This window comes from Carcharodon carcharias, chromosome 5, assembly GCF_017639515.1.
Source record: "Carcharodon carcharias isolate sCarCar2 chromosome 5, sCarCar2.pri, whole genome shotgun sequence".
NCBI classification, from domain to species: Eukaryota; Metazoa; Chordata; class Chondrichthyes; order Lamniformes; family Lamnidae; genus Carcharodon; species Carcharodon carcharias.
This window is the reverse complement of record NC_054471.1, coordinates 18,636,468-18,663,597: the sequence shown is the minus strand read 5'-3', so window position 1 is coordinate 18,663,597 and position 27,130 is coordinate 18,636,468. Positions and strand designations below refer to the sequence as shown.

The following is a 27,130-nucleotide window of genomic DNA, read 5'->3' as shown; positions in this document are numbered from 1 at the left end:
CCCATCCTTGGCCTAAAATCCTCTTCCATGTACATGGCACTGACTTCATTGTCATAGTCAACTACTTTACCAAGAGCCCCACCATTCAATAATTGCACATTACATCAAGCACAACTGTCGCACGCACTCTAAGTGCTATTTCATCCGAAATGTATTGGTAAGCCATTTCAGGATATGTGTGAGAACTTGAATATCAATCATACTAGTTCTTCTCCTCATTAATCTACATCTAATGGCCTAGCTGAAGAATGATTCGTGTGGTGAAATCCCTAATTCTCAAATGTAGACAGACAAAGCAAGATCTACACATTGCAATGTTACAACTGAATGTGACACATATAAGTGCAACAATTCCATCACTGACAGAGTTCATGTTTGGCAGACCAGTGCATACCAATCTACCTGCTCTTATCCATTCTACTCTCTCAGAAACAAGAGAGCAACTTTTAAAGTTGCAGGACATGATAACCAATGTGCGCGATAAAAACATAGGTACAGAGTCACCAAGTTTACAGTTGGGACAAGTTTGCATCCAGGATCCCACAGAACGTGCTTGGCAACCAGCTGAGGTGACAAGGATATGTTCGGAACCAAGATCCTATGAAGTCATTACACACAAAGGCGCAATGGTGAGATTTAACCGAGGAGAAATCTGATCCATTCCAGCTCCTATTATATTGAGGACAAGATCCAAAATGCAACCAGGAACAATATCCAAGAATGTCAATCCCACAGACCATTGTGAATAATTAGACATCTCTGGACAGGATTACCATTACAAGATCTGGGCGTATCAGCACATTATGTTTATGCTTTAGAGGCTTATAGATACATCAGTTCTATACACTTATAATGGTAACTAAACATGAACATTTATTGTAAATGATTCTAATTCTTTGGAAGCGGTGGGGAAGTATCTTTAAAAAGAAAGGGGGATGTTGTACTCTGCCTTTAAGTGATATCAGCATGACATCACTAGAAGGGAAATGTGTCATGTGATCCAGTCTCAGATTCACTTTGGCCTGTGAGCAGAAAATAGTACATACAGCTCTGATGCTGATATCTTCAAGCTTTCTATCTATGTATATATGTTCTCATGTGCCTAGTCTAAATAAATGAACCCCCAACATGTTTGCACAATCCCTTATGAGTGATTGGTGCTTATATTATTCCAAATACATGACAGGAGCTTACAAAAAATGCAAAAAAAACCTAGTAATTGGGAAAGGTGCAAAGAAAAACAGTGACTAACCAGATATTAAGAGCTACAAAAAGGGAGTATGAACAGAAATTTGCTACAGAAATAAAAATAAGCAGGATTTTACAATTATATTAGGAAAAAGCAGGTGGCTAGGAGCAATTTTGGTCACTTGAAAATGGATAGTGAGAATACTGCAAAAGTAAGTAAGGAAATGGGTAAACATGATGAATATTACTTTGCATCAATAATTATAGTGGAGGATGCAGGACATCCTAAGGAAACTAATATTGAATCAGGATGGGAACTCACCCATATTAACATAAGTAAAATAACATTAGTGAAGAAAATAATAGGACTAATGGGTGACCATTTCCCAAGACAAGATGGTTTTCATCTCAGGAATTTAAAGGGAGTAGATGAGAACAATGCAGATGCTCTAACGATAATCTTCAAAAGCTCTCCTGATTCAGGAGCCATTCATTTAGATTGGAAAATTGCAGATGTCACTCTGCTATTTAAGAAAAGTGACAGGGGGAAACCCGGGAATTATAGTTAGCCTAAGACTGTTGACATGGGGCAGCATCTTCTGTTCGGCGAGGGGGGTTGGTGGGGCCCACTTGCTGATGCATAAAATGACGTGGGGATACATCGGGCGTGAGTCCCGATGTCACCATGTATCATTTAGATTCTCAGTTCAGCGGGCGTGCAACCGAACTGTCAACGGCCTATTAAGGCCATTAAAGAATTAATTAAGATGATTAAAGGACCTGCCCGTCCAACTTTAAGGTTAGTGGGCAGGTCTAGAGCTCAGGTGGGCTTTGGAAAAAACATGAAACCTCATCCATGGACGGGATGAGGTGTCATGAGGTTATTTAAATTTTTATGAAATGTTTCAATAAAAGTTATAGACATGTCCCAACTCATGTGACAGTGTCACATGAGGGGACATGGCAGGGAAATTTTTTTACCACCTTTATTTAAAGTTTTCAATCGGAGCCGATCTCCCTGAGGAAGCACTTTGCCTCAGGGAAGTCTGTGTGCTCTTCTGCGCGCATGCGCGTAAAGGCCAGTCAGGCTGAGGGAACACCCCCTCCTCCCGCACAGGGAGCACACAGTGCTTCCCGGCAGATGTCACACTGGGCGGGCCTTAATTAGCCCACCCATGTAAAATGGCAGTGCCGCCCTCCTCCCTCCCCCCTGACTGGGGGCACCGATCGGAAGGCCACATGCCCATGCCTACTCCCGTACAGACCCCCAACGAGGGGAAAATGTTGCCCATGAAGTTATTAGAGCTATAACTCAGGACAGAAAATACTCAACACATTGAAAATGTTCAAGTGATCAGACAGCCAGCAAAGATTTGTAAAGATTAAGTCATGCCTGATTGAATTTGCTGAAGATGTGACTAATGCACTTGACAGGAGAATGTCAATGGAAGTTATTTGTGTGGGTCTTCAGAAGCATTCATTAAAGCCCCTCACAAGAGACTGTTAGTTAACTTGAATTTCAAGTGTGTTTCACAAGGCCAAATGCTGTTCCTATATTCCTCACTCACTTTCCCAAAACCGCTTCATCCAATTCAGGGTCACAGGGAGTCAGAGCCTATCCCAACAGGCAATGGGCACTAGGCAGGGTACACCCAGGACAGGACACCAGTCCATCACAGGGCACACACTCACACAGGGGGACAATTTACCATAGCCAGTCCACCTAGCCAGACGTCTTTGGATTGTGGGACCATGGGAGGAAACCAGAACATCCTGCAAAAACCCACACAGACACAGAGAGAAGATGCAAACTCCACATAGACAGACACTCAAGATCGAACCTGAGACACTAGAGCTGTGAGGCAGCAGTACAAATAACCATGTCACCCATCCGATATTCCTATGAAATTGAAATATTATTTACATGATTAGAAAATTGACTAAGAGACAAGAAACAGAGAGTAGGGATAATGGACAGGCACTTCACGGGGCAGAATATGGCGAGTGCTGTCACAGATGATCTGAGTTGGAGCCTCCACTATTCACTGTATTTATTCACAATTTAGAAGAAGGGTTGGAGAGCCATGCATCCACGATTGCCACTGACACAAATATAGGTATCATTGGAAGCAATGTAGATGGAAGCATAAAATTACAAATATATTAATAGATTAAGTAAATAAATAAAACTGTGATCATTAGAATTTCATGCATGGTACAGAAAATAAACATAAAGACTAATGGATTTCTAGTTTTATGTCTAGAGAGCTAGGATACAAGGAGGTAGGAGATATGCCAAAGCTATACAAAGCCCTGGTTCACAGTTGGATGACTGTGTTCTGTTCTGAACAGTACAATTTAGGAACAATATAGTGGCCTTAGAGTGAGTATAGCACAAATTTACCAGAATGATACAATTGCATAATTTCTGGGAAGTATGTGTAACTGGCAGGGCCAGCATTTATCAGGAATTGCTAATTGCCCTTGAGAAGGTGGTGGTGATCCATATTCTTGAAATGCTACAGTCCATGTAGCTCAGGTACTCCCACAGTGCTGTTGGGAAGTACAAGGAAGGCACTTTGGTATATTTCTGAGTCAAAATGGTGCAAGGCTTGATGGGGAACATTCTGAAGATGGTGATCCCATGCACCTATTGCCCTTGCTTTTCCAGGTGGCAGAGTTGTGGGTTTGGAAGATGCTGCTTTGGTGAGTTGCTGCTGTACTTTTTGTAGATGGTATACACTATTGCTATTGTGCAATGCTACTGGAGGGACTGAATGTTTAAAGATGGGGGATAGCTTGCCCAATCAAATGGGTTGTATTGACTTGGATAGTGTGAAGCTTCTTGAGTGTTGTTGGAGTTGCAATTATTCAGGGAAGTAGAGAGCTTTCCATCACACTTCTGACATGTGACTTGTAGATGGTGGCCAGGCTTTGAGTCAAGAGGTGAGTTGCTCACTGCAGAATTCTCAGCCTCTGACCAGTTTTTCTAGCCGCAGTATTTAGGTAGTGGTCATATTAACTTTCTGGTCAATGGTGCCCTCCCAGTGTTATATATTTTACATCTCAGATCTTTACAGAGATAACACTGGTTTCTATGTGTGTAACAGGTTTTATCCAATGTATTAAAATGTCTGCTTTTTCATGCTTTTAGCAGCTTCCAGCTCTTTCTCCAGCTTTGTTTACTTTTCTCTGAGTCCATATCCAAACTTAACTTAATCAAGTACACTGGGCATCAATAGCAAACAGCCTCACATAATCAAACTGTGGTAATCTGAAGTGTAATATACCTTTAAGATCTTATTATCCAACAGCAGAGTAGCGAGGGCAACCTCTGTAGTTAATAGTCTGTAGTCAGCAATTAGTAGTTGGAGTAGTGTAGAGATGGGGTTTGAAGTGTAAGCACATGTTTAGTTGCTGCTGAGTACCTTTGTAAATAAACTAAGAGTTTCTACCTCTGAAGTGTCTGCTACTGGACTCTATCATTAGTGATAAATCGGCCACCACTTAAACAATCGTGTGAACAGGATCCAACAAACTGGCGACGAGGATCCACCAAACTGGTGATGAGGATTAAACAAATTAAACGGAAGGAATTTAGGGAAACAAAATCAACACTGTACCTGGCACAGTAATTGTAAGCAGAAGTTCCGTTCAAATCGACAAAGTTATTCCCTCATAGCATTTTTAAAATTTCATTCATGGGATGTGGGCTTCGCTGGCTGGGAAAGCATTTATTGCCGAAACCTAGTCACACTTGAGAAGGTGGTGGTGAGCTGCCTCCTTGAACCGCTGCAGTCCATGTGGTGTAGGTACACCCATAGTGCTGTTAGGAAGGGAGCTTCAGGATTTTAACCCAGCGACAGTGAAAGAATGGTGACACATTTCCAAGTCAGTATGGTGAGTGACTTGGAGGGAAACTTCCAGGTAGTGGTGTTCCTATCTATCTGCTCCCCTTGTTCTTCTAGATGGTAGTGGTCATGGGTTTGGAAGGTGCTGTGGAATGAGCCTTGGTGAATTCCTGCAGTGCATCTTGTAGGTGATACACACTGCTTCTACTGTGCATCGGTGGTGGAGGGAGTGAATGTTTGTGGATGTGGTGCCAATCAAGCAGGCTGCTTTGTCCTGGGTGGCGTCAAGCTTTTTGGGTGTTATGGGAGTTACACTCATCCAGGCAAGTGGGGAGTATTCCATCACACTCTTGGCTTGTGACTTATAAATGGTGGACAGGCTTTGGGCAGTCAGGAGGTGAGTTACTCATTGCACATTTCCTAGCCTCTGACCTGCTCTTGTAGCCACAGTATTTATATGGACAGCCCAGTTCAGTTTCTGGTCAATGGTATACCCCAGGATGTTGATAGTGGGGGATTCAGTGATGGTTATGCCATTGAACATCAAGGGGCGATGGTTGGATTCTCCCTTCTTGGAGATGGTCATTGCCTAACACTTGTGTGGCGCAAATATTACTTGCCACTTGTCAGCCCAAGCCTGAATATTGTCCAGGTCTTGCTACATTTGGATATGAACTGCTTTACTATCTGAGGAGTCATCAATGGTGCTGAACATTGTGCAATCATCAGCGAACATCCCCACTTCTAACCTTATGATGGAAGGAAGGTCATTGATGAAGCAGCTGAAGATGGTTGGGCTGAGGACACTATCCTGAGGAATTCCTGTAGTAATGTCCTGGAACTGAGATGAATGACCTCCAACAACCATAAACATCTTCCTTTGTGCCAGGTATGACTACAACCAGTGGAGAGCTTTCCCCCGATTCCCGTTAGCTCCAGTTTTCTTGGACACCTTGAAGCCACAGTCAGTCAAATGATGCCGTGATATCAAGGACACTCTCACCTCACCTCAGGAGTTCAGGTGTTTTGTCCATGTTTGAACCAAGGCTGTAATGATGTCAGTAGCTGAGTGGTCCTGATGGAACCCAAACTGGACATCAGTGAGCTGGTTATTGCTAAGCAAGTGCCTCTTGATAGCACTGTTGGTGACCCCTTCATTACTTCACTGATGATCGAGAATAGACAGATGGGGCGCTAATTGACCAGGTTGAATTTGTCCTTCTTTTTGTTTGCAGGATATACCTGGTTAATTTTGCAGTATCCAGTGCCTTCAGCCATTTCTTGATATCATGTGGAGTGAAACGAATTAGCTGAAGACCGGCATCCGTAATGCTGGGGACCTCTGGAGGAGGCCGAGATAGATCATGCACTTGGCACTCCAGGCTGAAGATTGTAGCAAATACTTTAGCCTTATCTTTTGCACTGATGTGCTGGGCTTCCCCATCATTGAGGATAGGGATATTTGTGAAGCCGATTCCTCCAGTGAGATGTTTAATTGTCCATCACCATTCATGATTGGATGTGGCATTATTGCAGAGCTTAGATCTGAACCGTTGGCTGTGGGTCGCTTAGCTCTATCACTTGCTGCTTATGCTGTTTGGAATGCAAGTAGCTTCACCAGGTTGACACCTCATTTTTAGGTATGCCTGGTGTTGTTCCTGGCATGTCCTCCTGCACTCTTCATTGAACCAGGATTGATCCCCTGGCTTGATGGAAATTGTAGACAGGGGCGATGCCAGACCATGAGGTTACAGATTTGTTCAAGTACAATTCTGCTGCTGCTGATGGCTCACAGCGCCTCATGGATGCCCAGTCTTGAGTTACTAGATCTGTTCGAAATCTATCCCATCTAGTTTGATGATAGTGCCACACAACACGATGGATGGTGTCCTCAATGTGAAGCCAGGACTTCATCTCCACAATGGCTGGCAAGTGGTCACTCCTACCGATACTGTCATGGACAGATGCATCTGCAGCAGGTAGGTTGGTGAGGATGACGTCAAGTATGTTTTTCCCTCTTGTTGGTTCCCTCACCACCTGCCACAGACCTAGTCTAGCAGCTAAGTCCTTTAGGACTCGGCCAGTTCAATCAATAGTGGTTCTACCGAGTCAATCTTAGTGATGGGCATTCAAGTCTCCCACCCAGAGTACATTCTGCACCCTCAGTGCTTCCTCCAAGTGGTGTTCAACATGGAGGAGCACTGATTCATCAACTGAGGGAGGGTGGTACGTGGTAATGAGCAGGCGGTTTCCTTGCCAATGTTTGACCTGATGTCATGAGACTTCATGGGTTTTGGACTCGACGTTGAGGACTCCCAGGGCAACTCCCTCCCAACTGTGTACCACTGTGCTGCCACCTCTGCTGGGTCCGCCACCTCAGGACATAACCAGGGATGGTGATGGTGGTCCAAAACAAAAACAGAACTACCTGGAAAAACTCAGCAGGTCTGGCTGCATCGGCGGAGATGAAAAGAGTTGACGTTTCGAGTCCTCATGTCCCTTCATGGTGATGGTGGTGTCTGGGACATTATCTGCAAGATATGAATCCGTGAGGATGACTATGTCAGGCTGTTGCTTGACTAGTCTGTGAGGCAGCTCTCCTAATTTTGGCACTAGTTCCCAGATTTCAGTAAGGAGAATTTTGCAGGGTCAAAAGGGCGTAGATTGCTGTTGTCTTTTCTGGTGCCTAGGTCGATGCCGGGCAGTCTGCCTGGTTTCATTCCTTTTTTGTGACTTTGTAGCAGTTTGATACAACTGAGCGACTTGCCAGGCCATTTCAGGGGACATTTAAGTGTCAGCCACATTGTGGGTCTGGAGTCACTTGTAGGCTAGACCAGGTAAAGATGACAGATTTTGTTGCCTAAAGGACATTTGTGAATCAGATGGCTTTTCACAACAATTGACAATGGTTTCATCATTCGCCTTTTAATTCCAGGTTTTTATTGAATTCAAATTATGGGGGGCATGGACAGGGTGAATAGGGAGCAGCTGTTCCCCTTAGTTGAATGATCAGTCACGAGGGGACACAAGTTCAAGGTGAGGGGCAGGAGGCTTAGGGTAGATGTGAGGAAAAACCTTTTTACCCAGAGGGTGGTGACAGTCTGGAATGTGCTGCCTGGGAGGTGGTGGAGGCGGGTTGCCTCACATCCTTTAAAAAATACCTGGATGAGCACTTGGCACATCATAACATTCAAGGCTATGGGCCAAGTGCTGGTAAATGGGATTAGGTAGGTAGGTCAGGAGTTTCTCGCGCGTCGGTGCAGACTCGATGGGCCGAAGGGCCTCTTCCGCACTGTGTGATTCTGTGAAATTCCACCATCTGTCATGGTGGGATTCAAACCCAGGTCCCCAGAGCATTACCCTGGATCTCTGGATTACTCGTCACATTCTGAGATCCACACTCAGTGCCAAGCGCCGCCATGTGAATACATTCGACTTCTCCCTCCAGCAGCACCGCCATACCCTTTTTCAAAGCTGCACATGCCCCCAGTTTCATTTTATTCTTCGTCTCATCCGACGCCTAAACAAGAAACTTTTTCTCTTTCTCTCAAGTGCTAAGGAACGCAAGCCCAAACAACTCATTGACACAAACACCCATCTAGGACCCTCCACCCCTGCCTGTCCCTCCGTCCCCACTCCATCTTCCAATCCCAGCCCCAGCCGTGTATTCACTATACCCCCTGACCTTCCCCTCTCCGACGTTGAACGTTCAGTGCTCAGCAAAGGAGTTAGTTTCATACCCTTATGCCCTCATCTCAATGAATTTCGGGCTCGGCACGATGCTGAACTCTTCTTCCGCCGTCTTCGTCTCCAGGCTCACTTCTTTGGGCAGGAGTCCTCTCCCCATTCAACGGATCCTTTTACCCACCTCCAATATTGTCCCTCCACCTGGACCCCTCCCTCTGGATTCTTACCTTCGCTTGATCTTTTCATTGAGAACTGTCGGCGCGACATTAGTCATCTCAATTTCTCTGCTCCTCTCACCCATTCTAATCTGTCTCTCTCTGAACTTACTGCACTCCGTTCTCTCAGGCCCAACCCCAATATTGTCATCAAACCCGCTGACAAGGGTGGTGCTGTTGTTCTCTGGCGCACTGACCTCTACCTCGCGGAGGCTGAGCGTCAACTCGCAGACACTTCCTCCTACCTCTCCCTGGACCATGACCCCACCACTGAACATCAAGCCATTGTTTCCAGGACTGTCACTGACCTCATCTCCTCCGGAGATCTTCCTCCCACAGCTTCCAAACTGATAGTCGCCCAACTTCGGATGGCCCGCTTCTACCTCCTACCCAAAATTCACAAACAGAACTGTCCCGGTAGACCGATCGTGTCAGCTTGCTCCTGCCCCACGGAACTCATTTCTCGTTTTCTTGACTCCCTTCTCTCTCCTCTTGTCCAGTCCCTTCCCACCTACATCCGTGATTCCTCTGACACCTTACGTCACATCAACAATTTCCAGTTCTCTGGCCCCAACCGCTTCCTCTTCACCATGGACGTCCAATCCCTCTACACCTCCATCCCCCACCAGGATGGTCTGAGGGCCCTTAGCTTCTTCCTCGAACAGAGGCCCGAACAATCCCCATCCACCACTACTCTCCTCCGTCTGGCTGAACTTGTTCTCACACTGAACAATTTCTCCTTCAACTCCTCTCACTTCCTCCAAATAAAAGATGTGGCTATGGGTACCCGCATGGGCCCCAGCTATGCCTGTCTCTTTATGGGGTATGTGGAACATTCGTTGTTGCAGTCCTACTCCGGCCCCCTTCCACAACTCTTTCTCCGGAACATCGATGATTATTTCAGTGCTGCTTCATGCTCTCGTCGGGACCTGGAAAAATTTATTAATTTTGCTTTCAATCTCCACCCCTCCATCATTTTCACTTGGTCCATCTCTGACACTTCCCTTCCCTTCCTTGACCTCTCTGTCTCAATCTCTGGTGATAGACTGTCCACCAATATCCATTAGAAGCCTACCGACTCCCACAGCTACCTCGACTACAGCTCCTCGTACCCCGCTTCCTGTAAGGACTCCATCCCATTCTCTCAGTTCCTTTGCCTCCGTCGCATCTGTTCTGATGATGCTACCTTCAAAAACAGTTCCTCTGACATGTCCTCCTTCTTCCTTAACCGAGGTTTTCCACCCACGGTCATTGACAGGGCCCTCAACTGTGTCCGGCCCATCTCCCGCGCATCCGTCCTCACGCCTTCTCCTCCCTCCCAGAAACATGATAGGGTCCCCCTTGTCCTCACTTATCACCCCACCAGCCTCCGCATTCAAACGATCATCCTCCACCATTTCCGCCAACTCCAGCATGATGCCACCACCAAACACATCTTCCCTTCACACCCCCTGGCGGCATTCCGTAGGGATCGTTCCCTCCGGGACACCCTGGTCCACTCCTCCATCAACCCCTACTCCTCAACCCCCACCTATGGCACCTCCCCATGCCCACGCAAAAGATGCAACACCTGCCCCTTCTCTTCCTCTCTCCTCACCATCCAAGGGCCCAAACACTCCTTTTAAGTGAAGCATGCATTTCACTTGCATTTCCCCCAACTTAGTCTACTGCATTTGTTGCTCCCAATGCGGTCTCCTCTACATTGGAGAGACCAAACGTAAACTGGGCGACCGCTTTGCAGAACACCTGCGGTCTGTCCGCAAGAATGACCCAAACCTCCCTGACGCTTGCCATTTTAACATTGCACCCTGCTTTCTTGCCCACATGTCTGTCCTTGGCTTGCTGCATTGTTCCAGTGAAGCCCAACGCAAACTGGAGGAACAGCACCTCATCTTCCGACTAGGCACTTTATAGCCTTCCGGACTGAATATTGAATTCAACAACTTTAGATCTTGAACTCCCTCCTCCATCCCCACCCCCTTTCTGTTTCTTCCCCCTTCCTTTTGTTTTTTCCAATAATTTATATAGATTTTTCTTTTCCTACCTATTTCCATTATTTTTAAATCTTTTATGCCCCCACCCCCACTAGAGCTGTACCTTGAGTGCCCTACCATCCATTCTTAATTAGCACACTCATTTAGATAATATCACCAACTTCAACGCCTCTGTGTTCTTTTGTTCTTTTGTCTGTGACATCTTTTGATTATCTGGTCCTATCACTGCTTGCTTGTCCCTACAACCACACCACCCCCTCCACTTCTCTCCCCCCACCCAACCCACCCCCCACCCCACACCTTAAACTAGTTTATATTTCACCCCTCTCCTTGGATTCACCCAGTTCTGTTGAAGGGTCATGAGGACTCGAAACGTCAACTCTTTTCTTCTCCACCGATGCTGCCAGACCTGCTGAGTTTTTCCAGGTAATTCTGTGTTTGTCTCTGTATTACTCGTCCAGGGACAATAACACTATTCCATTGCAAGCTGCAATTGTGAAGAATTGATCTTTTTGATCCAGCAATTGGTCTGACTACATAGAGTGTCTCTCGTTCTTTTTCCAAGCAAATGAGATTACGGGAGAAGAGAAGAGGTGGGTGATCCTTTTAAATACATGTGAGAATAAAACTTATGGCTTGATTCAAAGTTTGATGGCATCCAGCCTCGAGAAATTTTAATGAATTTGTGGACCTGGTGAAGGGCCATTATCAACCAAAGCTCTCAGTAACAATGCAAAGGTTCAAGTTTAATTCAGGAATTAGAGCTCAAGGGAAGTTGCAAACTATGTGGCAAGTTTGAAACAATTAACGGAGCATTGTGAGATTGGTGTATCTCTAAACGATAAGCTTAGCGATCGTTTAGTATGCTGTGTGAATGAGGACACGATTCAGAAGTTTGGATTTCAAGAAGGTGCTAGAGAGAACACTGGCAATGGAAAGTGCAATAAGAGATTCAAAAGCCATACAGGGCACGCAAAATGGTGCCATTCTCCACATCGGGTGGGAAGCTCCAGTCAAAAGGATGCAAAAATGCAAGACTCTACTGAGAGGTGGGAAACAACCCCCGCTAGCAGGAAAATGAGAAAATATGATTTAGCAGTGAAAACAAGGATCAATTTCAATGAAGGTGGAAACAGTCTTTTAACAATTGGCTGTTTATAAAAATAGAATGTTTTTACTGTCATAAGAATGGACACATAATGAGACATTGTAAGGAAAGAGTCAAACAAACGTTTAAACAAAAGAACAAAACCAGTGAGATCTACAATGTAGAAAAGCCTGAAGCACCAGATTCAGATATTTATTAGTTATATAATTTGAAGGTTGGAAGAACAGAACCAATATATGTAACAGTGAAAGTGAATGGTAGACCTGTTCGAAGTGGATACAAGAGCTTCCACTACAGTAATTGGGGAATATACCTTCAAACATCTAAATAATGGGGAACATCAATTAAATTTAGATGAAACAAGTGCCTAATTAAAAACACACATGGGTGAAGACATCCAAGTCAAAGGCATAATTAGAGCAACTGTTCATTATGGCAACCAATCAGTAAAGCTACCCTTGATGGTAGTAGTAGGCAAGGGGCCAAGCCTCTTCGGGTGAAAATGACTAAAGGAGATTAAGTTGGAATGGGCTGAAATTTTCCAATTAAGAGCAAGTTGGTTACCGGGGCTACTACAAAAGTACACCACAGTCTTCAAGGGCGAACTTGGGAAGATCCAGGGGCTGCAGGCAAAATTCATGTGGATCCAGAGGCAACCCCCCGATTCATGAAGACGAGACCAGTACCTTATGCACTGAGACAGCCAAACTGGACAGCCTAGAAAAACTGGGCATTAGACAACCTATGCAGTTCTCAGAACGTGCAGTGCCCATAGTCCCCGTCCTTAAACCTGACCAAAGTGTTCAAACTTGTGGAGACTACAAATTGACAATTAATGAAGTAGCTAAGCTAGATAGACACCCCATACCAAAAATGTATGCCAAGCTGGCAGGGGGGAACCATGAGTTATGCTTATCAACAATTAGAGTTAGATAACGCCTCCTGGGAATTTGTCACAATTAATACAAAAGGTTGTACCAATACACTCGATTGCCTTTCAGCATCTCCTCAGCTTGCGCCATCTTCCAGAGAACAATGGAAAGTTTACTGCAGGGACTGCCCCAGGTTGTAGTCTATTTAGATGATGTTTTGGTTACAGGCTTCACTGAAAAAGAGCATATGGCAAACTTAGAAGAAGTCTTAAAATGTTTCTTGCGGGCTGAAGTGCATTTAAAAAAGGGAATGTACATGTTCCAGGCGAGGGAGCTAATCTATTTGGGTCATCGGGTAGATTCACAGGGCTTCCACCCGGTTGAGGAGAAAATGAGAGCCATTAGACCATAAGACCATAAGAGTATAAGACATAGGAGCAGAAATTAGGCCATTCGGCCCATCGAGTCTGCTCCACCTTTCAATCATGGCTGATAAGTTTCTCAACCCTATTCTCCCGCCTTCTCCCCGTAACCTTTGATCCCCTTACCAATCAAGAACCTATCTATCTCAGTCTTAAACACACTTGTGGATCCAAAACATCATCTAAATAGACTACAACCTTGGGCAGTCACTGCAGTAAACTTTCCATTGTTCTCTGGAAGATGGCGCAAGCTGAGGAGATGCTGAAAGGCAATCGAGTGTATTGGTACAACCTTTTGTATTAATTGTGACAAATTCTCAGGAGGCATTATCTAACTCTAATTGTTGATAAGAGAGGGGCCTGTACCAAAGAACATCTCAGAACTCAAATAATTCCAGGGGATGATCAATAATTATGGGCGGTTCTTACCCAATTTGTCTACAGGATGGGCACCCCCACATTATCTACTCAAAAAAGAACTAACATTGGCCTTGGGAGGTGCCCCAGAAAGAAGCTTTCAAAAAGGTCAAACAATTGTTGCACTCGTCCAACCTATTAGTACACGATGACCTGAGGAAAGAATTGGTATTGACTTGTGATGCATCCCCCTACAGAGTGGGAGCAGTGCTCTTCCATTGGATGGGCGATGGCATGGAATGGCCTATAGGATATGTATCAAAAACGCTCACCAAAGCAGAAAAGGGTTACTCACAGATAGAAAAAGAAGGCATGTCATCTTTGGTGTTAAGAAATTTCACCTGTATGTACACAGCCACCACTTTACTATTGTTTGAGACCACAAGCCATTGCTAGGATTATTAAGTGAGGACAGGGCTATACCACCCATAGCCTCGGCAAGAATACAATGATGGGCTTTAATCCTGGCAGCACATGAGTATACTTCCATACATAGGCCTGGAAGTCAAATTGCAAATGACTTAGTTATTTGCCTTTACAAGTAAAGGATGAGGAAGTCCCAGTTCCACAAGAGCTTGCTATATTGCTAAATTTTTTAGATTCATTGCCAGTATATGCTTGACAGATCAGAGACTACACAAGTAGAACCCAGTCCTATCTCAAGCACGAGAACAAGTACTTCATGGTTGGTCACAAAAGCCTGTATCTGACGAAATGAAACCGTACTTCAACAGAAGGCATGGAATGACCAGGCAGGATGGCATCTTATTGTGGGGAGCATGAGTGATAGTACCTCCAAAAGGAAGAGAGCCACTGCTAATTGAACTATACAGTGCACATCCAGAAATATCCTGAATGAAGACCATAGTTCGCAGCTACTTATGGTGGCCTGGATAGATGGTGAAATAGAGAGTTTAGTGAAGAATTGTGTGCAATGTCAGCAACTGCAAAATTTATCTTCAACAGCTCTGTTGCACCCTTGGGAGTGGCCAGGAAGACCATGGGTATGATTACACATTGACAGTTGGCGGGATTTTCTGCACCCGGCTGCTGCTGTGATCTTCCGGTCCCGCCACAAGTCAATGGACTTCTGGCTGGGGCGCCGCCTCACCCGCAGTGGGTCCCACCTGCGATGGGGCCGGAAAATCCCGGCCAATGTTTCTACTCATTGTTGATGCACGCTCAAAATGGATGGGCATATATGAGGTGAAATCACCAACATCCTCTGCTACAATTGAGAAGTTATGTCAAAGTTTTGAGTTAACTGACTACCAGAATTGGTAATTTCTGCTAATAGCATAGCATTTACAAGTGCTGAGTTTCAGTGGTTTATCAGCCTCAATAATATCACTCGTAAAAACTTCACCTTACCACCCTTCCTCAAATGCACTAGCCGAAAAGGCGGTTCAAACATTCAAGGTAGGCATGAAGAAGTTGACTGGAGATTCCTTAACAACCAAGCTAGCATGCTTTCTTTTCCATTATAGGATCACCCCTCACAAAACAACAGGTGCCACACCTGAAGAATTATTGTTGAAACACCTTCTCAGGATGAGATTGAGCTTAATAATGCCAAACTTAGAGAGGAAGGTGTAAAGGAATCAGGAAAGTCAGAAAATTAGACATGATTGGCATAGTCCTGAGAGGAAATTTACCGTGGGAAAAACAGTATATGTGAAAAACCTTGGAGAAGGACTAAAGTGGTCACCAGGTGAAATAAGTGCATTGACTGGACCTCTATCTTACCATGTGGAGGTGGATGGCCGGATCATACGGAGACGTGTGGATCATCTAAGGAAGAGAGAAACTATACACCAAGAAATGATTCCACCAGTGTTCACGACCGGGTCAGCGTTTCCTGTTGAAAGAACTCAAAATAGTACAGACACATCTGTTGTTCCTTCACGAGTGGAGGATACAGATCTGCAGGGGCCCACAGAAGCACCGGATGTTCAGGCAACTCTGAAAAAGGAGGTTCCTGACAAGGCATCTGAAGCAGTAGAGCTGAGATGCTCTACACACATAAGGAAACACCCAGAAAGACTGAATTTGTAAATTACTTAGCAGTGTAAATATTTTGAGAAATTTGTAATTGTAAATATAAAATGTATTCCTGAGTAAAGGGGGTAGGGATGTGGTAATCTGATTTGTAATATACCTTTAAGAAGAATGTTATTAAGGAAGATCACATAATCTTAGTATCCAATAGCAGAGTAGTATGGGCTATCTCTGTAGTTACTAGTCTGTAGTCAGTAGTTAGTAGTGGGAGCAGCGTAGAAATAGAGTTTGAAATGTAAGCACATGCTTAGATGCTGCTGAGTACCTTGGTAAATAAACTAAGGGCAGGAGTTTTCCCTTGTCAGGTGGGCAGGCCCAGGAATGGCCACGAGACCAACTGCTGCCTGCGATCGGGCTTCAGCCGTGATTTCACACTGGCTGGCCAATTAATGGTCAGCTAGCATGAAAGACACGCTAAGAGCCTCAACGCTGCCAGGGTGGGAGCGGGAGGAGAGCGAGCGTGGAAGTTTGCCCATGCGCGGGCGAGCACATACTGAAAACTCCCTGAAGGCACAGAGCTGCCTCAGGGAGCTGAAAGATTTTAAAATGAAAAATAAACTTCTTACACATCATATAAACATGTGCCCACATATGAATCAGTCACATGAAGAGGGACATGTAAATAAGGATGTTAAAATTTTTAAATTGTTTTTCTAGTTATCGTTGGAAACCTCTTCCCGCTCGTGGATGAGGCTTCATTAAAAATGCAAAGGCCGCCTGACCTATTTGCCTGCCCGCCAACAGAACAGTTGAGCGGGCTGCAAAAAATTCAGCTTAATTAATTACTTAAAGGCCTTAATAAGCCTCTTAATTGTTGCGATAGTGTGCGATGACGTTGAGACACTCGGCCGAAGTTATTGCACAGTATTTCACATCTGTTCAGGTCGGGCGCACACCTGCCAGTGGCACAAGAAATTCTGTCCTAAAAGCTTCTACCTATGAAGCGTCTGCTATTCAACTCTATCATTAGTACCAAATTGGCCACCACTTACAACAAGCGTGCGAATAGGATCCAACAAACTGGCGACCAGGGTCCAGCACAAACACAGAACAATCGAACACTACACCCAGGATGTTGATGGTGAGGGATTCAGTGACAAGAGTGCCATTGACCATCAAAATAGGTGGCTGGATCCTGTCCATTGCCTTGCCCTTGTGTGGTGTGAATGTTACTTGCATCACATCTTGCCTCAAGCTCCTTTGCTTGAACCAGAACAACCCCATCATCTCCAACCTAACTTCGGAAATAAAATCCCTCATTGTTGGAGCCAGTCTGGTAAATCTCCTCTGTACTCTCTCAAGGATCCTCACATAAAATGTGAAGACCAGAACTGGACAAAATACTCTATTTTTGGCCTAACCAGAGCTTTACAAATGTTCAGCACTGCTTTTGTACTCAATAACTTTATTTATGAAATCCAAGATCTTGTATGCTTTATGAATAGTCCTCTGAAAATATTCTGCCACTCTCAAAGATCTAGGTACATGAAACCCCAGGTCCTTCTGTCCCTCCAGTCTTTAGAACTGTGCTATTTAATTTATAGTGCCTCTCCCTATCACTTCTGCCAACTGGCATCACCTCATAATTTTCTGTATGAAATTCCATCTTGCCATTAACCTGCGCATTCTGCTAACTTATCTAAGTCCAGCTGCAGTCAATTGCTATCAACCTCACTGTCAGTCACGCCATCATGTTTGGTATAATTAGATAGTTTTGAAATTTTATTCTGTATTCCAATATCCACATAATTTTATATGTATCAAAAAAAACAGTGATCTAGCACTGAACCTTAGGAAACACCACTGTCTAACCTCCAGTGTGAAAAGAAAATCTTTAGCATGACGAGCTGTTTTCTGTCCTTAATCCAATTGGACACTGACCCTCCCATTCCACGAGCTTCAATTTGATTAAGCAGTCTTTTATTTGATACCTTGTCAAAGGCTTTCTTAAAATCCATCTCAACAGCATCCATTGCCTTCTCTGTTACTTTATCAACCTTCTCTGTTACTTTACAAAAATATTCAATGAGATTAGTCAAGCACACTCTGCCTTTTAACAAATCTATGCTGGCACTCCTGAATTGACTCAAATCCGTCAAAGTGTGTTGTTGAGCAGGTTGTTGCTGAGTAAGTGCCACTTGATAGCATTGTCAACGACACCTTCCATCACTCTGCTGATGATTGAGAGCAGTCTGATGAGACAGTAATTGGATGGATTTGATTTTTTCTGTTTGTTATGGACAGGACATACCTGGGCAATTTTCCACATTTGAGTAAGTGTCAGCGTTGTAGCTGTTCTGAAACAGTTGACCAGTGGTGCAGCTAGTACTGGAGCACAAATTTTCATCACTATAACTAGATTGTCAGAACCCATTGTTTTTGCTGTTTCCAACTGTTTCTTGATATCGTATGAGATAAATCAAATTGGTTGAAGACTGATACAGAATTAGTGATTGGTAAGGACTTCAGGAAGTGCCTGAGATGGATCATCCACTCAACATTTCTGGCTGAAAATGATTGCAAATGCTTTGGGCAGAATCATCCCAGATATGCACTAAGTATTGTAGTGGGCAGGTAAAACGACATTTTACCCACCGGCCGCAATGGCGGCTTTTCATGCCGTATCATCCCAAACCCGCCACATTAATTATGCATTCCCGGGAAACATGCTGTTTCAATAGCAAACAGCCTCCAATTCACCTGCCACACTGTCGCCTCGCCACTTCACGCCAGGCACCACATATAAAGTACAGGCACGCTCAGTGCTTCCAGCCCATGACTGCAGCAAAGAAGACATGGCCCCGACAGGCAAGAAGGCTGCAGCCCTCAAGCGCCCCTTGGACGTTATGGAGGCTTGCCATCATCTGTGATCAATTATTATGGTAGAGCAGGCTCATGAGGCAAAATACGCTGCTTCTGTTTCTATGGGAGGGATTCTCTGGCCCCACCTGCTGACAGGATCTTCTGGTCCCGCTGAAGTCAATGGACTTTTGGCTGACTCGCCGCATCCACTGCAGCAGGACCCACCGCACCAGGGCCAGAAAATCCCAGCCTATGTTTCTAATTCATGAAAATGATGATGACAATATTAATTTTTTGTTACTGAAATTACTTTGAGCGATAGCATGTCAATATTAGCCATTTTCAAGTAACAGAGGGTATGATAAACATCAAGATATAAAAATACAAGTTTAAGTGTTATACATCACCTTAAAAGCTTAAATTCTTAAAAAATGGGCGCTTAGGGATGCCAGAGCACCTTTACCCCTCTGTGGAATGACAAATGGAGTGGAGGAATAGACACTGATTTAATAGTTGAAATAAAGTGACAGCAGCAAAGTGTAACAACAAACTAGAAATAAGATACAAATTTAAATTCTTTCACCGTACCAAGTCGTCAAATATGTCCCTCTGGTGAACATGAATGGTAACAAGAGTTTCAAACTGGATTCTTTGAAACGTAGTCAGGTCATGTGTTGTTTGGCTGATAAGGGAGTTCAGAAGCTCTAGGAATTTTTGATTAGTTGTTTGCATAATCTTTTTACTGTCTTTTGCAAGTTTAATTGCATCCTCTGAATCCCGTGTCCACAGTATCTGGATTGCAAGAATTCCAACCTATAGACACAAAATGAGACATAGACTAAATGTGAACAAAAGTGAATCAGTTAAATAACCTGGTGCTGATGAAAAATCACACCTGAAACACTGATCCAGAGTTTCATGAATGTGGCTGGAGGCTTGAGTTGGAAAATTTCCCAAATAAGCAGACCTGTCTCCATATAAAGGGCTCTCCCACTCACTATTTTTGGTCAGGGGAGGCAAGAGTGGGATCAAGTTAGGCCCACTGACCCCTTAAGCTGTTCAGATGTGGCATAGAAGTAGGCCACTGCCAATGTGGGCTGGTTAAAAGGCCTGCCTCAGTTCCCTGGGATTTTGTCCCATTAGTATTAATGTCAATTAGGCCCTCTAAAACCTTCCACTCACATCCCCTCAACATTCTCCCACTACCTATGCCACCTGTATGCCCCATGCAACTGATGTGCCCTCCATGTCCTTTCTTTACCCACCATGTCCACTCACCCAGTATGCACTATGTACAGCACCAATAATGAAATAACAATGGCAAGTCTTGAAATACTCATGAAAAAAAAACATCCATTCCGAAATCTACTTTATAAAAGACTGATGCTCTTATTACCTTATAAAAGTGTTGATCAGACACAGCCATTCATAATTTCAATAACAGAAGTTTTACTCCACTAATACCTCTTAATCCTATCCAAATACTGACATTGAATAAAAACAAATCAGAGAAAGAATAACTCATTATAACCTCATAAAGATAGCAATCAATCAAAGCTAACAATCCAATTGAGCTTGTGTAGACAGACCCCAGCTAAGATAAGGCAGGGCATATTGAACCAGGGGGTACAGTTTAATAATTAGGAGTGTCCCATTTAAGACTGAGATAAGGAGCAATTTGGAAAACAAATGCAAGCAAGAATAGCCTCTCTCTGCTTTGTAACAATTTTGTGATTCTGTGAATGTTTTTTTCTCTCAAAGAGTTGTTAATCTGTGGAATTCTTTTCCCCAGAGAGCAGTGAAGGCTGGGTCACAGCATATATTCAAACAGGAAAGTGGAATTGAGACTACAATCAGATCAGCCATGACCTTATCAAATGACAGAGCAGGCTCAAGGCCTAGTCTTGGTCTAATTCTTGTGTTTTTGTGTAATCCATTGGTGAGCCTTGAAGTTCAGGCAAGCAGTCATAATGAGTCAATCTGGATAGATGGATGTCTAGCCATCTGTTTCCATTGATACTGTTCCCAGGTGGCCCAAGACTCACTAATAGATTAGGACAGCAAGGGTCTGGTTTCAAAGGCTGAAGACTAGAAGGAGTGCACAGTAGGTCAGGATTACTGTGAAGGAGGCTGAGATCACTGAAATGAGAGAGAGAAAAATCACACAGTGACATCATATGAAGGGTGGGAGTTCATTGACTGGTGAGTATTATAGCTTTTTCCATTTCTTCAAAGTTAGGAAGTTGGTCTAAGAAGCTAGGAAATTAATTTTTAAAAAACTTTTTTATAATAAGGGTTAAGTAAAAGCATTTCAATTAACCTTGCTATATTTAAATGACAACAGAAGAAGAGAAGTGAGTAGCTGTTAACATCTGTTATCAACACTTAGAGGGATGACAGGGCAGCTCTGCTCCTTGCAGTGTGCACCCTGTTCCATATGGAACTCCAGGACATTTCCTGTGTCCTGGATAACCATATGGGAAGAAAATGTTGTTAGTTGTAGCAGATCGTGCTCGGTATTTCAGAGGTTGAACAGAAGCTGGTGTCACTGCAGTGCATCCTTGAGGCTGCTAGTTTTGTTGATAGCATGTAGATAGATATGGTCACCTCACAACTTAAGAATATACTGGGAGAATAGGCAGTGTGCTTGCACATGAACAGGGGAGAGACCTCATCTTGAGTGAGACACAGAGTGAGTATGGGTATTGGCAATTTGGTGCACAGTGGGAATTCAGTGCATAGGGGAAGAGGTGCTCTTTGCATTTTTTCTTTGCTATCCAACTTAAATCTTCAGAGAGTGGTCCTGCCCTGCTGCAGCAGCAGAGGCTACAAGGGAAAGGAATGACTGGTAAATAGTGGGTAAAGTCAGGTAAGTATTTACTACTTTTACTGCTTATAGTTTAAGGTCTTTTTGTGGTTTATAGTTTGTATATTCTGTAGTAACGAGGATCAGGAAAGAAGCGCCCTAAAGTAATTGATAGATTTAAAAGGTTTAATTTAAAGGGATAAGTCATGGCAGGAGAGCTCAAAGCCATGGTGTGCTCCTCATGCTCCATGTGGGAAGCCAGGAACATTTACAGTGCCCGGGACCAGCATGTGTGCAGGAAGTGTGTCCATCTGTAGCTCCTGGGAGATCGGGTTTCAGAGTTGGAATGGCACCTGGGGACACTGTGGAGCATCCACGAGTCTGAAAGCATCATGGAAAGTACATTTAGAGAGGTGGTCAAACCGCAGTTGAAGGAACTTGAGGATGGAAGGGAATGGGTGTCCATCAGGCAGTCCAAGAGAAACAGGCAGGTAATTCATTAGTCCCCTTGGGTCCCGCTCGCAAATTGGTATTCCATTTTGGAGGCTGATGGTTCCTTCAGGGAGTGCAGACAGAGACAATCTTCTGGCACAACAAACAGCCTGTCTGTACAGGAGGGGAAGAAGAGAGAAACAGTAATAGTAACAGGGGATTCTATAGTCAGGGGAACAGATAGGCACAACTGTGGCTGTCAATGAAACTCCAGGATGGTGTATTGCCTCCCTGGTGCCAGGGTCTGGGATGTCACTGAATGGCTGCAGGGCATCCTGAAGGGGGAGGGTGATAAAGCAGAGGTCATGGTACGTGTTGGTACCAATGACACAGGTAGAAAGAGGGATGAGATCTTGCATCAAGAATTCAGGGAGTAAGGCAGCAGATTAAAAAGCAAGACCTCTCGGGATGTAATCTCTGGATTACTCCCAGTGCCACATGCTAGCGAGCTCTGAAATAGGAGAATCGCGTAGATGAATACGTGGCTTAAGAGTTGGTGCAGGAGGGAGGGTTTTAGATTCCTGGAAAATCTGGGACCATTTCTGGGGAAGGTGGGACCTGTACAAGCGGGAAGGACTAAATCTGAACCAGAGCGGGACTAACATCCTTGTGGGCGGGTTTGCTAGTGCTATTGGGAGGAGTTTAAGCTAATTTGGCAGGGGGAGGGGAAACAGAATGTTAGCAGAATAGGGGCACATCATAACAACAGTAAAACAAACAAGTCAGAGGGAGTACAGCTGCATTAAGTTTCAAGGGAGTAAGGCAAGGCTGGATGGCCTTTACTTTAATGCCAGGAGTATTACAGGTAAAACAGATGAGTTAAGGGTGAGGATTGATACGTGGAATTGTGATATAGTAGCCGTCACAGAGACGTGGTTGAGGAAAGGGCAGGATTGGCAGCTCAACATTCTGGGATATAGAATCTTCAGGCAAGACAGGGGAGGAGGCAAAAGAGGAGGAGGCATTGCATTATTAGTTAAGGAGTCAGTTACTGCAGTAAGGAGAGATGATATCTTGGAAGGGGCATCGATTGAAGCTTTGTGCGTAGAGCATAGGAATAAAAAAGGGGCAGCCATATTGTTAGGTGTTTATTATAGACCCTCAGATAGTCAGCGGGAAATTGAGGAGCAAATATGTGCACAATTTGCAGAGGTGTGTAAAATTAATAACAATAGGGTAATTATATTAGGTGATTTCAACTTTCCCAACATTAATTGTGATGGACATAGTGTTAAGGGCTTGGATGGAATGGATTTCTTGAAATGTGTACAGGAGAACTTTTTTGGTCAATATCTAGAGGGTCCAACAAGGGATGGCGCAGTGCTGGACCTAATTCTGGGGAATGAAGCCATACAGGTGGCTGAGGTGGTGGTAGGGGAGCATTTTAGTCATAGCAACCACAGCATGATACAATTTAAGCTTGTTTTGGACAAAGGAATAGACAAGTTGCAAAAAAATGTTTCGGATTGGGGGAGAGCAGATTTTAGTAAAATAACACAGGATCTGGCCAAGGTAGACTGGGAATAGGTACTTGTGGGGAAATCTACAGAGGAGCACTGGGGGGCATTCAAAAAGGAAATTGGGTAGGGTACAGGCTCAACATGTTCTCTCTAGAGTGATAGGAAGGAGTAACAAGCCCAGAGAACCATGGATGACCAGAGATATTCAGGATACGATGAGAAGGAAAAGAGAGGCTTTTAGCAGGTACAAGGGAAGCAAATCAGCGGAGGCATTAGTGGAGTACAGAAAGTGCAGGTTGGAGCTAAACAAAGCAATTAGGAGAGCAATTAGGGATATGAGAGAGCTCTGGCTGGTAAAAGTAGGAAAATCCCAAGATATTCAATAAGTATATTAATGGGAAGAGGATAACCAGGGAAAGAGTAGGGCCCATTAGGGACCAAGGGGGCAATTTATGGGTGGAGCCAGAGGGCATCGGTAGAGCATTGAACAAATACTTCACATCCGTCTTCACCCAAGAGAATGAAGATGAAGGTATCGAACTCGGGGAGAGAGACTGCGAGGTTCTTGAGCAAATTGATATAGGGAGCGACGAGGTATTGGAGGTGTTGGTAGGCTTAAAAGTGGACAAATCTCCAGGTCTGGATGATTTGTCCCAGACTGTTGAGGGAGGTAAGGGAGGAGATCGCAGGGGCTCTGAACCAAATTTTTAATTCCTCTCTGGCCACGGGGGAGGTGCCAGAAGACTGGAGAACAGCTAATGTGGTTCCACTATTTAAGAAGAGTTGTACAGATAAGCCAGGGAACTACAGACCAGTGAGTCTCATGTCAGTGGTAGGGAAACTATTGGAGAAAATTCTGAAGGGGAGAATCTATCTCCACTTGGAGAGGCAAGATTTGATCAGGGATAGTCAGCATGGCTTTGTCAGAGGGAGATCATGCCTAACAAATTAGATTGAATTTTTTGAGGAGGTGACCAGGTATGTAGATGAGGGTAGTGCAGTTGACGTAGTTTATATGGATTTTGGCAAAGCCTTTGACAAGGTCCTACATGGGAGACATATAAAGAAGGCAAATGCATTTGGGATACAGGATAATTTGATAAGGTGGATTCAAAATTGGCTTAGTTGTAGGAGACAGAGGGTGAAGACAGAAGGCTGCTTTAGTGACTGGAAGCCCATGTCCAGTGGTGTACCACAGGGTTCTGTGCTGGGTCCCCTATTATTTGTCATTTATATAAATGACATAGATGACTATGTGGGGAGTAGGATTAGTAAGTTTGCGGATGACACAAAAATTGGCCGGAAGGTTAATAGTGAGGTTGAGTGTCTTGGGCTACAGGAAGATATAGACGGGATGGTCAAATGGGCAGATAAGTGGCGGATTGAATTTAATCCCGAAAAGTGTGAGGTGATACACTTTGGAAGGAGTAATTTGACAAGGAAGTATTCAATGAATGGTATGACACTAGGAAGCTCTGAGGAACAAGGGGACCTTGGTGTGTGTGTCCAAAGATCTCTGAAGGTGGAGGGGCATGTTAGTGGGGTGTTGAAAAAGGCATATGGGACACTTGCCTTTATCAATCGAGGCATAAATTACAAAGGTAGGGAGATCATGTTGGAGTTGTATAGAACCTTGATGAGGCCGCAGCTGGAGAATTGTGTGCAGTTCTGGTTGCCATAATATAGGAAGGATGTGATTGCACTGGAGGGGGTGCAGAGGAGATTCATCAGGATGTTGCCTGGGATGAAACATTTAAGTTCTGAAGAGAGGTTGGATAGACTTGGGTTGTTTTCGTTGGAGCAGAGAAAACTGAGGGATGACCTGATAGAGGTGTACAAGATTGAAGGGCATGGGCAGGGTGGATTATGGAGCAGCTGTTCCCCTTAGTTGAAGGATCAGTCATGAGGGGGCTTAAGATTAAGGTGAAGGGCAGGAGGTTAAGGGGGAATGTGAGGAAAAACGTTTTTACCCAGAGGGTCTTGGCCGTCTGGAATGCGCTGCCTGGGAGGTTGGTGTAGGCGGGTTGCCTCACATCCTTTTAAAAACTACTTGGTGAACACTTGGCCCGTCATAATATTCAAGGCTATGGGCCATTTGCTGGTAAATGGGATTAGGTAGGTAGGTCAGGTATTTCTTACGTGCCAGTGCAGACTTGATGGGCTGAAGGGCTTCTTTGGCACTGTGAGAGTCTGTGAGAGAGGGAATGGGTGACCAGTGAGGAAGAAATAGGCAGGTAGTGCAGGATTCCCCTGAATGCAACAAACTCTCTGACCGTTATTCCATTCTGAATACTAATGAAAGTGATGGCTTATCTGGGTGAGTGTAGTCTATGGACCATGGCTGGCTCAGCTGTACAGGAAGACACAGAGAAGCCTGGAAGAGGATATTTCGTAGTTAGAGGAACACATAGGCATTTCTGCGACAGCAGGTGTGAATCGAGGATGGCGTATTGCCTTCCTGGTGCGACTTTACAGAGTGCGACTTCACAGTGAATAGCTGGGAGTTTGGTCAGTGAGGTAGTTCAATGAAGAGGGGAAGGGGATGCTTTTTTCAACCTTTTTCAGCCTCTAGTATTTGGTAATTATTTCAGTACAAGGGAAGAAGCTGATTGGTAAGTAACTGCTAAGTTATTCTACTTATCGTAAATAGTTTGTAAATTTAAGGAATAGCAGAGCATCTCAGCCGAGTGGAATGTGCAGCCTGTGGAATGTGGAGTGCAACAAGAGTCAGGTCTCTGAGAGCATGGGTGGCTCAGTTGCACAGGAGGGAAGAAAAAAAGAGTGGAAGGACAATATGATTAGTGAAGGGAACAGACCCTTGCTGAGGTGATTCTGCAACCATAGTCATGACTCCAGGGTGGTATGTAGCTTCCCTGGTGCCAGGGTCAAGGAGGCCGCAGAAGAGCTGCAGGACGTTCTTCTCGGAGAGACTGAACAGCCAGAGGTTGTGATCCAATGACATTGGTAGGAAGAAGGATGGGGTCCGAAAAGAAGATTTTAGGGTGTTAGGAAATAAATTAAAAAGTAGGACCTCAGAAGCAGTCATCTCAGGATTACTCCCAGTGCCACGTGCAGGAGTGTAGTACCAAATTTTGAGGTGCCGGAGCTCTAAGAAAATGTGTTGTCCGTATCATTCCTAGATCTACTCGTATGTTGTTTTCCTATGTATTAATCATTTGAGTCCCCAGATGTCAGCAAAGCTATGCTTTTTCAATGAAAAATGTTGGTGCCAGTCGGCATTTTATTTCAAACCAAGTGGTATTTTGAATCATTATTCTTTAGCATAGCTAGAATTTCATTATGCAACAGTTTATTTAATTCAAGCCTACTAAAACATGAATTATAGAAAACTTTACTTACTTCTGACTGGGGGACGGTATAAAGCGGGGAGATTGCTTTTCTTGACTTATAACAATAACCTAGACCTGGGTGTACAGGAAACAATTTCAAAATTTGAAGATGATGCAAGACTTGGAAGTATTGTGAACTGTGAGGAGGATAGTGATAGACTTTAAGAGGATGTAGACAGGCTGGTGGAATGGGAAGGCACGTGGCAGATGGAATTTAATGTATGGAAGTGTGAAGTGATATATTTTGGTCAGAAGAATGAGGAGAGGTGTCATAAAATGAAAGATATAATTGTGAAGGAAATGCAGGAACAGAGGAACCTGGGTGTATATGTGTGTAAATCATTGAAGGTGGCAGAACAGGTTGAGAAAGCAGTTAATAAATTATACTGAATCCTGGGTTTTATACAT

The 27,130-nt window shown here is 44.3% G+C and overlaps 1 protein-coding gene across 1 annotated transcript in view; it reads right to left on the bottom strand.

Annotated features, from left to right (window-relative positions):
- LOC121278118 (dynein heavy chain 8, axonemal-like) overlaps positions 1 to 27,130 on the bottom strand; it is a 2,067,071-nt gene that overhangs the window by 796,726 nt on the left and 1,243,215 nt on the right. The window contains 1 exon segment of the mRNA XM_041188205.1: positions 19,203 to 19,427. Coding sequence (XP_041044139.1) covers positions 19,203 to 19,427 — 225 coding nt within the window.